Below are 14,880 nucleotides of genomic sequence, written 5' to 3'. Positions count from 1 at the left end.
TAGTATGCAAAGAATATCACACTAAACTGAAGAAGTTCAGTTAATATATCACCTTTAAGCAATACAAATACAACTGTTTAATGTAAAGAAAAAGAGACAAAAATGTAAATATATACTAGGGATGCTCCAATTGATTGGCAGAAGTTTTAATTTTTTGTAGAAATATATTTAAACTTGTAACTAATGTTTTAACAAATCTAAAATGTTAAATTCTGTAAGTCGGAAATTGCATTTAACGTAAATTAAATATAAAATTCCTTAGCATGATTATTTTTACAATACAACTTCTACTTATCTTTATTTGAATAGCCTAAAATGCTAAAATATACAATTGTTTGGAAGCTTCCATTCGTTAAACCGCAATCAATTGTATGTTTTGTTTATATTTTGTTGACTATACTACAGTTTATTATGTTGCGCTGTTTTATTTCTCAGGGCTGGGCTTGTGTGCACACTACAGTCTCCAGGCGGCAGACTGAGAAACCCCGTAGCAGCAGGAACTAGCTAAGCAGCCTTTAGCATCCAAGATGGCGGGAGCAGACAGCGACGACTCTCTTTACCCGATTGCTGTGCTAATCGATGAGTTAAGAAATGAAGATGTTCAGGTAAATAAAAATACTCTTTTAACGCTACATACTGCTTTGGGATCTAGTCTCGAACGCACGTGCTTGAATGACACGAATAGACACACTAGCCTGTGTGGGCCTGTCCTAGATTAACGTTAGCTAACCGGCTAGCAACGGGAAGATAAAGAAGTAATTAAGACACAACACTATTATATTAAATTCACTGACAGTTAAAGACAATAGTATGTCAGTTAGCACACCCAAATGTTCATTCACAAGTCTGTAAAATAACTAGTTTTAGTGTGTAAATAAAGTGTGACGCAGAGGAGTTTGTGTACATGCTAACACGATTTAAGTTAGCTTGTCTGTGATTTACCTGCTATGTCACTGACTCTAAATAACATTTAAATCATAAACTTCGAGAATAACTGTTATGTTATGACTGTTGAATTGAGCACATTAAATGCAGAAGTACTCATTTTGCCATTTGATCTCAGCAAACAACCGTAGAGACGAGAATACAGTTGACATAATATAGTTGATTATTGATTGACAGATATGATATACCAAATCTATTAACTTTTTCGTTGATTCATATTTACTTATAATCAACTAATATAGTGTTTATGCTTTATTTTTAATGATAATGGATACTGTAACCATAGGTGAGCTCATTTTAAGGGTAACGTTACAGCATTGTGATGCAAATAATGACTGAAATATAGGGGGAAAATAATGGTTTAGCCCTTTTCATTTCAATGGATTGAACAGGATTCCAATGCTTCTTGAAAGTACTTGAATTTGAGACATATATGAATTAAAGACCTGGAAAGTAGTTGTAAACAAACATGGGTTCTTAAAAGTGCTTCAATTGAAAGTTTATGGTGTTATTTCAACAATTGTACTGTGCTGCTTTCGAAAACAAAGGAATAATTTCTTTATTTAAAAACCTTAAATTTATATCTTACTAATTTAATTTATACAAGAACTATGACAAGTAATGCACATATTATCAATATTTCAGAAACTACATTTTAATATTATCATATCTAAATTCTACTTTTTTTTTATCAATGTTCTTTAAACATGACTGTTTAAAATGGTCTACACTTTTGAAAATGACACTTTCAAAACATCATTACTGACATTTAAATATAAAAATTAAATGTAAGTAAAATGTTAATTACAATAAGGACTTTCATTGCACTACATATGCTGGAGGTGTGAATTACAAAGGTGCTTGATTTAAAATTATTAGTGATTTAGGCCTCGTTTACACTAATACGTTTTAGTTTTAAAACAGAGTTTTAGAACGAAAACGATCCACGTCCACACTGCCGTTTCACCCAGGGTTTCTGAACTGCTCTCTGTTCACACTACATCTCTGAAAACACACATCACGTGACCACATACACACTCTGCCGTGCGCTGCAGCGTATGCGTGTGTATGAGCTCCAGGCAGTCAGCGGGTGCTCTGCGGGCACCTCCCCAGATGAGAGCAGCGCACGTTGGACTGTTCGCCAATGATCTTCAGTGGATTTCATCTCAATATAGTTGTTAAACGTGATATTTAATTCATCCAGCCTCTAATGACTCTTCTGTCTTTTGAGTGCAAAGATAAGTTAATATATGTGAACGCGTACACTGATTCTGCACGTTTGATTGATTGCTTGCCTTTATTGAATAAAATTATTGTACATTATACTTTTATAATGGCCATTATTGATTATTAAAACTGATATTCAGCAAAAGGGACAGGGTATGTTTATTATTTTTTGTAGAAAATGCAAGGAGGCAGTTATGTTATAGGCTCCATTTTGTTATAAATATGCATACAGTGAAGATGACGGTCATATATGTAGCTACACGACGCCTCAACATTTTGGGTGTCTGAAAGTAAGCAGTTCCTTAAATCATGTTTTCATTTTATTGTTAAGAAAGTGAAACAACGTAGCCGGGGTGATGTGAATGAAGTTATAAAGTACACTGTTCCCTTTGAAGATTTACTTGTGGCCCCGGGAGCTTGTTTTCCATATCAAGCTTGCAAAGTCTGAACTTAAGGAAAGGATGCAAGACTGAACTTTGTGCACTAGCCTAAAATTGAGCAAAAAGCCCCAGATAGTCGAATGTCTGCAGCTATGCCTCTGTTTTCAGATGTCTCCATTTTCCCCTATCCACACTGACACGCAGCAGCAGTGTTTTCAAATGAAAACGGCTTCAGCGTTTTTAAAAACCTCCGTTTTCTGGGCTCAAAAACTCTGGGGTAGTGTGGAGGGAAGCTGTAACCATAGCAAAACTTATGCGTTTTAAAACTAAAACGTATTAATGTAAACGGGGCCTTAAAGTCAATGAAAGTTCTTCAAATTGATCATGAAAGAGTGGGAACCCAGATTAAAACAATTAGAATTTTTCTTTAATCATAATTCTCTGTTAGGATTAGATTAATTGGTAATTTAATGACTTTTTTGAGACAATTTTAAGTTGTGATCCTCTAGTTGAGAAACACTGGTGTAACATGTTTACAGTGTCTTCTTACAGTTTTCTGATATTTTCTTTCTGTAGTTACGATTGAACAGCATCAAGAAACTCTCTACCATTGCCTTAGCTCTGGGGGTTGAAAGGACACGTACTGAACTTCTACCTTTCCTCACAGGTATGTGTTTTTTTGTCCTCTCTCCAATAACAACAACACTTTGTTTTTAATTGTAAGATTTTAGGGATGCACTATATATTGGTGGCCATATCATTATCGGCTGATAAATGGTATTTTTAATGTTATCGTTATCGGTTCGATATCCAAATTAGGCCGATATCTTTAAGCCGATTACTTAATTGTACAGAATTGCCTGCCTTGAGCATGCATGGGTTTAGACTTGTCCAGTGCACTATAAAGAAACTTACCTCAAATTGTTTATTCCTGCATAGTCCGTCCTTTCTTTGTGTGGTATTGCTGTGCATTTGTAACTCGGTAAGTTACCATAATCCTTATCACTGTAGATCTGTTTGTCATCTGTGCTCAAAATTTGACTCCGAGGACAAAACTGACTCCGCTTTGTGGAGGTTCACAAAGGTTAAAGGTTCAAACTCACAGCGGTTTATCATAAATCTTTTTATAGATCATTTTCCCGCATTTGACAGCAAGAACGAAGCGTTGTCTGATTGACAAGCAGCACTTATATGTGTTCAAAAGAATCTAAAACGGCAAATGGGACAAATTTATGCAGCAATTTCTAAAGTAAAACTGTATTTAGCTTTTCACTTGTACAGTGGGTCTGAACTGTCAAAACACCTCTCAAAATGCTTTTTTAGACATTACATATTTCTACATAAATACATTACTGTACCATGTTTTATTCAACAACATTTGAGCTTGTTTCAGATCTTAGTTCTTTCATTTATATTTTATTTAAAATATATTTATTTTACTTGTTTAATTAAATTTAAATAAAATTACATTTTGTTATTTAACCTATTTACGTATTTTTATGCAACAGTCAAGTTGCATGTTAATTAAAAAAAAAAAACAATATGAAAAAATAAATATAAAAAAAGAATTAAAAAAATATATTTTTGGCATGCTGATTTATGTGAAATTGTGAAGAAAGGTCCATGTAATTACCTTGCAATTTTGAAATTATTGCTTTGTTGCTTTGAGTAGGCAATCCAGTTCATAAGATCAGATCAAACTTTTATGAAGTTTTTAAAATAAAATCAGTTGTTCACTGTATAAAAATAAAACATTTTGAAATATTTATATTTATCGGCTAATATATTGGTTATCGGCCTCCAAATCTTAAGCGTTATCAGTTATCAATATCGGCCAAGTAATCCATATCGGTGCATCCCTATAGAATTTATTTTACTCATTAAAGCTTCTTTTGCTTGTTTTTTTGATCAGATACCATATATGATGAAGATGAAGTTCTGCTTGCCCTTGCTGAACAATTGGGTAACTTCACAATGCTGGTTGGAGGGCCAGAATATGTGCATTGTCTCCTTGTAAGAATTTTAACTTCATTTAAGGCTTAACATAGATTAAAATAGATTATTCTGGATTTATAGGGAATTTGTAAACTTAATTTGTGGTTATTTTCAGCCCCCTTTGGAGAGTCTGGCTACAGTTGAAGAGACAGTGGTGCGGGACAAGGCAGTGGAGTCCCTGCGGAAGATCTCCCATGAGCATTCTCCAGTGGACCTGGAAGTGCACTTTGAGCCTCTGGTGAAGCGTTTAGCCAGTGGTGACTGGTTCACGTCACGTACCTCTGCCTGTGGTCTCTTTAGCGTCTGCTACCCCCGAGTTTCCAGTACAGTCAAGGCTGAGATCCGCCAGTAAGTTTTTACACATATTTTTAAGGAGTGTTGATGCATTTCATACATGACTGTTCACATCAAGCTAATACAATTGTCAACCTTAAAACCAAAAGGAGTATTATAAAATCTTTATGGGTGCACATATTTTATTTAGAGACTTTAAGGTCCTTTCACAATATGTGTTCTTGCCAGGGAACAATAATAACAATAATAATGCAAGCATTTTCATTCAAACACACAACATCATGATACAATGACAGGGTGCAGCAATAAACCATGGTCGACCCAAGCTCAATCAAAGCTTGCTGTATCCTTGTGTTTTTTTTCTGCTTTTTGTGATGTTGCTACTGTGCTGTCATGGTTATATGGCGCCTCTAAACATGTTCACATTCAATAATAATTGACTCAATAAAATGTAATTATTTTATTGGCTCGTACTTTCTACAATTAGTATAATTGAAGTTGAGTTAACTTAATAATAATATATTATATATTAGGGCTGCACAATATATCATTTCAGCACCGATATCTCAGTGTGTGTGTTAGCAATAGTCACATCACAGGATATGTAATGTTGAGTTTGGATTATAGTTAATCAACAATTGAGAATTAATGAGATTTGTGGAGTCATTGCTAGTATAACCATAGTAGAGTAGTATTATTTGTATATGTTTTAAAGGCTTTTCAAAAAGAGTTTAAAGCATTTGGGCACAAAAATGTACAGCATTTGTAACTTTAATGAAGAGTAATTTTATTCATTTACTACAATAAAGACTACAGTGTTGTTTTTACACTTCATTAATTAGTTTCTGTACCTGAATACTGTTTGACTCTCCGGAAATGGTCTTTTACTTTTTTTCTTTACTCTATTGTAATTTTTCTTGCTTGCGATTTGTTTATTGATGCATGATCCACACTCACTAAATCAACCCAATCAATCTAAATTCAAGATTTTTTCACAAATAGAGCAACTCAAGCATCTGGTGAAATTGTATTCATACAGCAATGTATATTGCAGAAAGGCTAAATATTGCAATATCAGATTTTCCCAATATCGTGCACCCTAAGCGATTTTAGATTATTGAAGTCGACGTTTGTTATTAAGTAGAGTCAACGTCGACTTGTCGCTGGTAATGTCGTCAATAAAACTCAAGATGCACCACAATTTTCTGTTTATTTGCAGGAAAAATATATAGACATGCTGTTTGACAGCTCATAACACATGCACAGAAATCCACAGATTTTTACTTAGTCTATTTTCTTGTGCAAATGTGTGTGAATTTCTATTTATTTAATTTATAATATTGACTAATATAAAAGTGTTAATTTAATTTATTTATAATACAGTTTGTAAAAATAAAAATGTTCTGTCTTTTAGCAGATGTATTACATGATAGACTTGCTTTGTTTACTAAATAAGTGGATCTAGATGGATTTGCATCGTAATCATTAAATAAAAGTTAAAAACCTATATTTTTTAGTTTCATGTATTACATTTTTTGTTATGATACTTGCAAAATAATTTCGCATAAATCCACACAATTTTTTTTAAACAAAATTCTTAGCAGAAATGGCAAAAAAATGTCTGCAGATTCTGTCTGGCCCTACCAAGGACTAATCTTAGTGCAAAACAAATGCATTGTCAACATTATTTCATTAGCACTGCAACATTAGCTCATGCTAATTTTAGTGTAAAATGAATGCAGTCAAGACTGATCATTTATTGCTACATACTACTATGTTACAATAAAAATATATTTAGTACAAAAGTAATGCATACTTCATCATCAACATAGAATACCATTTCATGGCACGGTTTTACCACACACAAATGAAAAATGCTATAAGCAGAGTACGACACAGATTTTTACTGGGCCTATAAAGTTAATCAAAATCTTGCTCAAGTCTGTCCTTTTTCGTGGGTTATTGCTAAGGCCAAGCAGAATCTGCAGACGTTTTTTGCTCTTTCTGCGCAGAATTTTGTGAAAAAAAAAATCTGCAGGTTTATGCGAAATGATTTTTTAATTTTATTGTAAATGAAAACTTAATATATGAATTTAAAAAAATACGTTTTAAGCTTTTGTTTAATGCAAATCCAATTAGATCCACTTATTTGGTAAACAAAGCAAGTCTCTCATTTAATATATCTAGAAAAATATTACTTTACAAACTGTATTGTAAATAAATCATAAATTCTGTTAGTCAATAATAATACTGAAATTAATGTAAAATTGAATAAATATAAATTTACACACATTAACACAAGTACTTAATGGACTCGATGATCTGCGGAAATCTAAGGGACCAAAAGGTTTGTTGCTTATAGTTTAAAACCAAAGAGACGAGACAGGTCTGCTGTGCTAGTACTGTGGATGAACACCGTGAATGGCACGCTCTGATCTGCTTATTTTTATTTTAATATGATTGATGGAAAAAAACGAGACTAAAAGGTAACCAAAAAGATGACAACCAACATTAATTGTTGTTATGATCCACTGCGCTTTGCTGTTCTTTTGTTAGATGCAGCAGACCTGTCGAATTTCTCTTTGTTAAAGCTGTCTTCGTTGATAAAATTGGCAGTTTATTATGGTGATTTATTTACTGTAAATAGCCAGTTGGGTTAACTGTAATTTATAGTTACGGAGTGTTGATGTTTAAATGAACAAAATGGAAATTTAAAGTGTCACTACATGGTTGTCTTTTTCATTTTAATGACAACTAGTTAACACGTACCATTTTTTCCTCAGGCACTTCCGCACCTTGTGTTCTGATGACACTCCCATGGTTCGCCGTGCAGCCGCTTCCAAACTGGGTGAATTTGCCAAAGTGTTGGAGCTGGAGTATGTCAAGAGTGACATAATTTCTCTCTTCACTGCGTTGGCATCTGATGAACAGGTCTGGTTTCAGTAATACTCTCTAAAATATACAGAATTTAATTCCGTCATTACTCAAACCGCATCTGAAAGCTTTGAGCACACATTTGCATGACCATTGAAGCCTTGAAAGGCTTCCACTGTGTTTATGTAACTCAGGATGGCAAGAGAGCGGTATGGTAAATATCAGTGTGTTTTCTACTGACATCTGAATGCAAACATTTACATCACTGTAGGACTCAGTTCGTCTCCTGGCTGTGGAGGCTGGCGTCAGCATTGCCACTCTGTTGCCTCAAGAGGATCTGGAAGCTCTGGTGATGCCCACTCTGCGCCAGGCAGCAGAAGACAAGTCCTGGAGGGTTCGCTACATGGTTGCTGACAAATTCTCAGATGTAAGTGAAAAGCAAATCATGTTTATTATGTGACATTTTACTGGGAAATCCCAGTGTTTGTCCTTGTTTGCCTGAGGTCTTCCACAAGTTTTTCATAAATATACCAAATAATCAGATTACCATTCAGAAGTTTGTATTTGGTAGAAAATATGCTTAAAATCTCTAAAAGCTGAAATTATAAAATCTAAAATTTTTAAATATAATTTTTAAAAAATAAAAATCATAGCATAATTTAATAATAGCTGCTGAAATGGCTACTATGCCGTCATAGGAAAATTACATTCTTCAGTGTTACAGTTTATCAGAAATTAATCTGATATGTGACACGTAGGACAAAATTTGGCTTGAGATATATATATAAAACTAGGGTTGGGCGATATTGCAAAAAAAATTATCACCATATTATGTTTCATATCATTCGGTATTGATAATTATTGAATATTTTTTAACAATCCATTTAGGAATATTTACCAACATTACTAAGGCAAATAGTTTTAATAGTCAATAACAAAAATATTTGAACAAAATATCTCATCTATCTATAATAAAATAAACACAAGTGTTAAAGTGACTCTTAAACTTGATAAAATGTTACAAAGTGTGTGCAATGGTAAAATGCTGAACAATCAAAGCAAATTTTAAGGTGTGAATAATAATGATACAGTAAACCTCAAACTTCGTCAACAAAACTAATTCTGATCATTAAATCTGAGCTTTCATGTAAAGGAACCAACCATCATTATTCAAATACACATTGAAGCATTACAAATTGTGATGTTGGATGGCTACATTACTCGCTATGCTTGATGAACATATGTGTGTCGCTTTCATATGCGTGTTGGGCAAGTCAACTTACACTATAAGCTTATTGGCACTGCTTCCAAGGCGCCCTCAACAACCACATTTTAATAAAACTATAGTGCTTCATACCAAACCTTCATACTAAATGCCCAGATAATAACCAAGCTATAACTATGTGAATATCAGGAATTGGAGGGTTTAAATTATCTAAATATTAAGAAAATAAATCAAACGTGTTGTCCAGTGCGTATTACTCAAAAAATGATTGTTGATATTCTTATAAGAAAATGTACAATGTCTTCATTGAAGATCCTAAGGAAATTTATATTTAAATTTTTTTATTTTGGCATGAAAGAAAGGTTTATAATTTTGACCAATACAGTGGTTATTCTTACAAATATACCCATGCAACAGAAGATTTAAGTGGTCCAGGGTCACATGTAATGATTTAATGCAACAGAAACAGTTCTTTTTATTGTAATGGATGAAGAAATTTGTTTCAAAAATATTTTTGTGAAAACCATCAGAATCTGATCAATTTGAGTAACCTTAATCAGGGCTCGGCAGTGCGACTATTCTGCTCGCATTTGCGACAAAAAATAGATGTGTGCGAACTGGGAAATTTGTTTAGTGGCACAATTTTAGCTTTTACTGACTTAATTCACTTGGTCACGATAAAATAACATGTTCTTCACACTAAGTTATGGTGTATTACGTTGGAAATCTATTGTGACTGTAGCATGCGCTGACACGATCAACAGCAGCAAGTCGCTACTGCTTTATTTACGTCACGTCAGGCGGACTTTACATTGTTTTGTATACGTTACTAAACAACGCAAAGACACCAAATAGCGGTGGAGCCGCACAATGTGCGAGCCGAGGCTCATAGAAAATGTTTACAATTCGGGCATGGTATATCATGGCGCATCAAGTGTAAGACCCAATTCAACACCAGCGCTTCCCACATAGACTTTACCTAGGCGACCCGGTTCTGTATTAGCGAGAAACTAAGAAAACTTCACCAACAGACTCGCGTGTTACGCAGACCTACAGAAGCGCGGTAGCTTTGAGAAGAGTGCGAGTACACGCAGAAAAAAAAAAGGCTTTTACTAAATAGACTGACCCAGCTCATTATTTAGGGTGACAATACATCATGTTTTTACACGGCCATGTGCTCTTTTTGGGATTTAAAAATGCATTGGGCCGGGATTTCTAAATCTCCTAAAATGTCTGGAATTCTGCTTTCGATATCTGCCGTTAAATGTATGCGTTTTTGCATTACTTTATGCGCAAACTTTGGCGGGTGCGTCTCAATCTGTCAGCAGCACCAAGACTACAGGAGAGAGAGAGAGAGCAGATTTTACCTATCAGTGATGAAAGTACTCTGAGTGAAATGGTGGATGTCTATAATGCATTGTCTATCTTATGAAAACAAGGTTCAAGGTTTAATTTCTAAGAGATTAAGCTATAATTGAATCCTTGTCTCTTTATCTCTAACTTTACTTTTTGATGAATATTTTAAAGAAATCATCACAATCAGAAGTTTTGATGTAACCAGTATTAAAACAAATATTGTAAATTATTATATATATAGATATAACTTATAATTTATTATTAACTCCCTATTTTCTCTGGCCAGTAAAAGAGATGTTTTCAGCTCGAAACTGGATGATAAATTCAACAAGAAGCTGGCCAGGCATGTCCAACTGAAGACTGATTCAGATCAGTTTCGAGAGGCCTAGAGCAAATTGATCTCAGTCCTGCTTTGTGACTGAGATCCCTAGCTTAACCTCATACAGTTTAAATTATAAATAATTATTAAACACTATTTAAGCTGGTGTTACAGTCAAATAAAACCGATTGTGCTTATTGTATTCAAATAACTGAAACTGCTTTGCTTTTAAGGATATCCTCGTGTACATTTATTAGGCAAAAACACTATTTTATACGTTTTCATTGTGCTCCTTAAATTCTTTAATGTGCTCCTAAATTTTTCAGCTTAGGAGCGCAAGTGATCCTTCTGAAAAAAGTAAGCGTCAAGCCCTGTTAATAATGAGGATTAATTAAATTTCTAGAAGAAATCTTACTGAGCCCAAACTTTATACAATATTGTGTTTCAAACATATCTGAAAACATTCAAGTGAATATGGGGGTTCTGTGTTAATTACAGATGCAACAGGCAAACACTGTGGTCAGCAGTTTTTATTTGCTGTAGACCAGGGGTGTCAAACTCAATTCCTGGGGGGCTGGAGCCGTGCAGAGTTTAGTTCCAGCTCTGCTTCAACACTCTAATATGTAGGTGTCAAACAAACCTAAAGCACTTAATTAGTTTGATCAGGAGTGTTTAATTAGGGTTGGAACTAAACTTTGCAGAGGTGCAGAGTTTGCCACCTGTGCTGTAGACCATCCTGTCAAAATGACAAAAAAATGACCTGTAAAAATGATCTTCAGCTCTCTGAGACTTACTTGTGAGTCTGACATAAACTAAATAGGCTGATTCAAAACACTAAATCTAATGTGGTGAATCAATAAATGCTGATTTAGGAGTGGCAAAGCTCTACTATTACTAAAAAGTGGTGGTTTATCACTTATTTTTTTATATCTAAAAATATATATACTTATATATTTATATAATATGTATTTGTGGAACTTTTAACCCTTTTTTGAATTGCTAATATTACATAAGCTTCCTGGAAACCTGTTTTCTGGTGGGTATCAGTGCTAAGGTTCAACAGCTGGATCCACGGTTTCAGGATGGCACCTCATAACAGTTTACCACTCAGTATAATCCTACTCTCATGCACACAATTTATTATTGTGCAACTTGACCTAAATGCATTTTTTTTACCTCCATATTATTTTGTCATGTCACTGGATGAATTTGGATTATCCAGAGACACTCAAAATGTCAGATATTTTACAGGAAATGCAGAACGCTGTAATATAAATCCCTAGAAAAAGCCTGTGTAAAAACAATAAGCACAGGCTGGCTTTTTCTTCCTTTAGAATTATGTATCGCATTTCAGGCACAGAGCTCTGACTGGATCCCCGCATGCACCGGAAATGTCTTTTTGTCCTTCAGTCTGCTGGAAATGCTGAAGTGCAACTGCAAAATATAAATATGAAGTGACATGCTTGTCTCTGTAAATTTACAGCTGCAAAAGGCCGTGGGTCCAGAAATCACAAAGAATGACCTAGTGCCAGCCTTCCAGAATCTTCTGAAAGACTGTGAAGCTGAGGTCCGTGCCGCTGCAGCAAACAAAGTCAAAGGTGAGAGAGCCAGCCCTGGAATACACGCACATAAAACTGATCATCTCTGATTTTAATTTGGGTAATAGATTTAAATAATCATAGTTACAGTATTTTCTGGAAAATAAGTTGCATTGTTGAGAAAAAAGGTAACACAAAGAAAGATGTGCAAGTCACATTTTATTACAAATTGTGTGAAACACAGGTATGTGAAACTAAATGAAAGCAAAACCTTGAAAACATTTGGTTCCCCTCACTTTTAAAAAGATCCTTGAAATTGAATGGTATTCAGAACATAATGAGATATGTGTGTGTTAAACTTTAGCGGCACCGTAGACTCTACATAAAAATTAGGGAGGCTTCGATTGATCAGCATCGGCCGATAATCACATTTAATGACTCAGTCGGTCCTTGCTGATCTGGCCGATCTCATAAACTGATCACAGGTGTTTGTGTTAGTTAGAGTTGAGCAAAATATTTCAATGACCTTGTGTGTATTTAGGCCTTTTTACATATAAGAATTGAAAGTTCTGTGATTTTGACAATATTGCAGTTTCGAAACATGGATGAAAATATTAGATGCAAAAAAAATATATTTTTAACATGAATATTTAATAATATAACTTCTTGTAATTTACTTATTACAATAAACAGTAGTTTATAGACCTATTTCCTTTTATTATAGAAGTATTAGATTTGTAGGTGTGCATTTTAACTTAAGCATCAAATGTGCGCTCCAAACTTTTTCTTGATTGAGACAAGTTAAATTTTTCTTCCATCATTTGTGATGTTTCCAAATTGCATTGTTAGTCTTATAATTACTTACACTTATAATAAACTTATAATAAATACTTATAATGGTTATAAGAGACATGATTAAGGGATTATATGCAGCATCCTAAATTTATTCTCTTGGGTAAGGAGAAATCTCCTAAAATGTGCTTTTTGCAATATAAAGCTTGAAGCATCAGAATTGGTACCCGGTATCGGCTGCAAAAATCCTAATCGGAGCACCCCTACATAAAATAATATATGTATTTTTTTTATAGCCAAGCTTGATCATATATAAATTATATTTGATCTATTTATTTAAAGAGATATTTTATCAACATGTGTAAAATGCAGAGTAATTAATTAATAATTAATCAATATAATGCTCAGTACCAGGTCATGGAATTAAATGTTTAATATAGTATATCAACTGTTGAATTGTTTGTATTGTGACATAACCCTAATTGTTTATTTTGCTGATCCTCAGAATTCTGCGAAAACCTACCAGAGGACAGCAGAGAGACTATTATCATGACACACATTCTCCCCTGTGTTAAGGTAAATTTTTAGTTTTTTGTGTTTTTTTCCCCTCTCATTCTGCACATCAACATCTCTGTTATCTGGCATATTTTGCCCTCATATGGGTACTTTTGGTGCGCACACAGATTAATTTGACAGAGTTTGGTTCGTTTAGCTAATGTGAACACAGTCTTCTAAACTTAGCCGTGCACCTGCGAATCGTAGTTCACCTGAAAGGGGTGGTCTGGGGTGCGATTCATCTTGCACCAAATTGTGGAAGCGAGCCACTATTAATCACATTTATTAGTCAAACTCTGGCAAATTGAACCAAATGTGAAGGCAACATCAGACTGACGGCTTGTTCGTCGGTGTTCCAGATCTCATCCCATTTAATTAGCATGCAGTTCCAATCCTGGATCAGTTACTGGCAGATAACTCTGAGTCAGCATCTGTTCTCTAAGAGACTAAGACTTAAACAAGATCAGATTAACACTGTGTCATTGTGTCTGTACTCTGACCTACTGGCTGCAGTGACATTAAAACACTTCTCTGAACTGGATCACTTACAGTAAACCAATGAGTGTTTCTACTGCCTTTCCGTAGATTCACACTCATGTTCCATCAAGTGTTATTATTTAAGTGTATTGCATTGCTGTACACAAGGTAATCGTACTGCAATGTAAAGTCTTCTGATTCCACTATTTGTTTGATTCGTGATTGTAGTTTATTGATTTATGTAGTTTATATATAGCATTATGTATAAAAGTATCTTGTACCAAGTATGCATTTTACCTGGTTAAAATTATAGTTTTTATAGTAATGCTGTAAAATATAACAAATTTAAGATTTGTATAAATGTTACCATTTTATTCTAAAGACCAAATGAGACAAACAGATGCCAAACAGCAACAGACACTTTGGCAAGTTTTGTTGGATCAATGTGTTACTCATTTAAATGATTCATTCAAAATAGCTGATTCACTCATAAACCGAACAGGTGACAGCTCCCTTAATCTTTGATAAACAGGTTCATTCAGAAACACAAATGTATCCAGCTTTGGAAGTATTTTTAATCTTGAAAAAAGAAACGTATAACTCTCACAACATTTCTCTTTTTTTTTTTTTCTAAACTATCGCATAAAGTTATTATGTTTGAGAATATTACATCATACTTTGAGTTTTTTTTTGCTGTTGACTTTTGAATCTAATGTTAATGTATATATTAGGGCTGCACAATACACAGTTTTCAGCATAATTGAGTACACCCCATTTTGAAAATGAATATTTTTATCCTTTTCTCAGTGAATAAAGACAATATATTTTGGTGTATTTAAACAAAACAGATTTATTAAACGGATATATTTATTTAAATAATCATATTTTAGTCATATTTAGAAA

At 33.9% G+C, this 14,880-nt stretch overlaps 1 protein-coding gene across 1 annotated transcript in view; it reads left to right on the top strand.

Moving 5' to 3' along the window:
* The first annotated feature begins 488 nt into the window (after positions 1–488).
* Positions 489–14,880, top strand: part of ppp2r1ba (protein phosphatase 2, regulatory subunit A, beta a) — a 28,854-nt gene continuing 14,462 nt past the window's right edge. The window contains exons 1-8 of the mRNA XM_056458574.1: positions 489–605; positions 3,129–3,219; positions 4,465–4,565; positions 4,663–4,895; positions 7,625–7,772; positions 7,987–8,142; positions 12,099–12,213; positions 13,451–13,521. Coding sequence (XP_056314549.1) covers positions 528–605; positions 3,129–3,219; positions 4,465–4,565; positions 4,663–4,895; positions 7,625–7,772; positions 7,987–8,142; positions 12,099–12,213; positions 13,451–13,521 — 993 coding nt within the window. The 5' untranslated portion in view covers positions 489–527. The remainder of the gene's footprint in view (positions 606–3,128; positions 3,220–4,464; positions 4,566–4,662; positions 4,896–7,624; positions 7,773–7,986; positions 8,143–12,098; positions 12,214–13,450; positions 13,522–14,880) is intronic.

This window comes from Danio aesculapii, chromosome 5 (assembly GCF_903798145.1).
Source record: "Danio aesculapii chromosome 5, fDanAes4.1, whole genome shotgun sequence".
NCBI lineage: Eukaryota > Metazoa > Chordata > Actinopteri > Cypriniformes > Danionidae > Danio > Danio aesculapii.
Note: the sequence above shows the minus strand (reverse complement) of the source record. Positions and strands in the feature narration are given on the sequence as shown.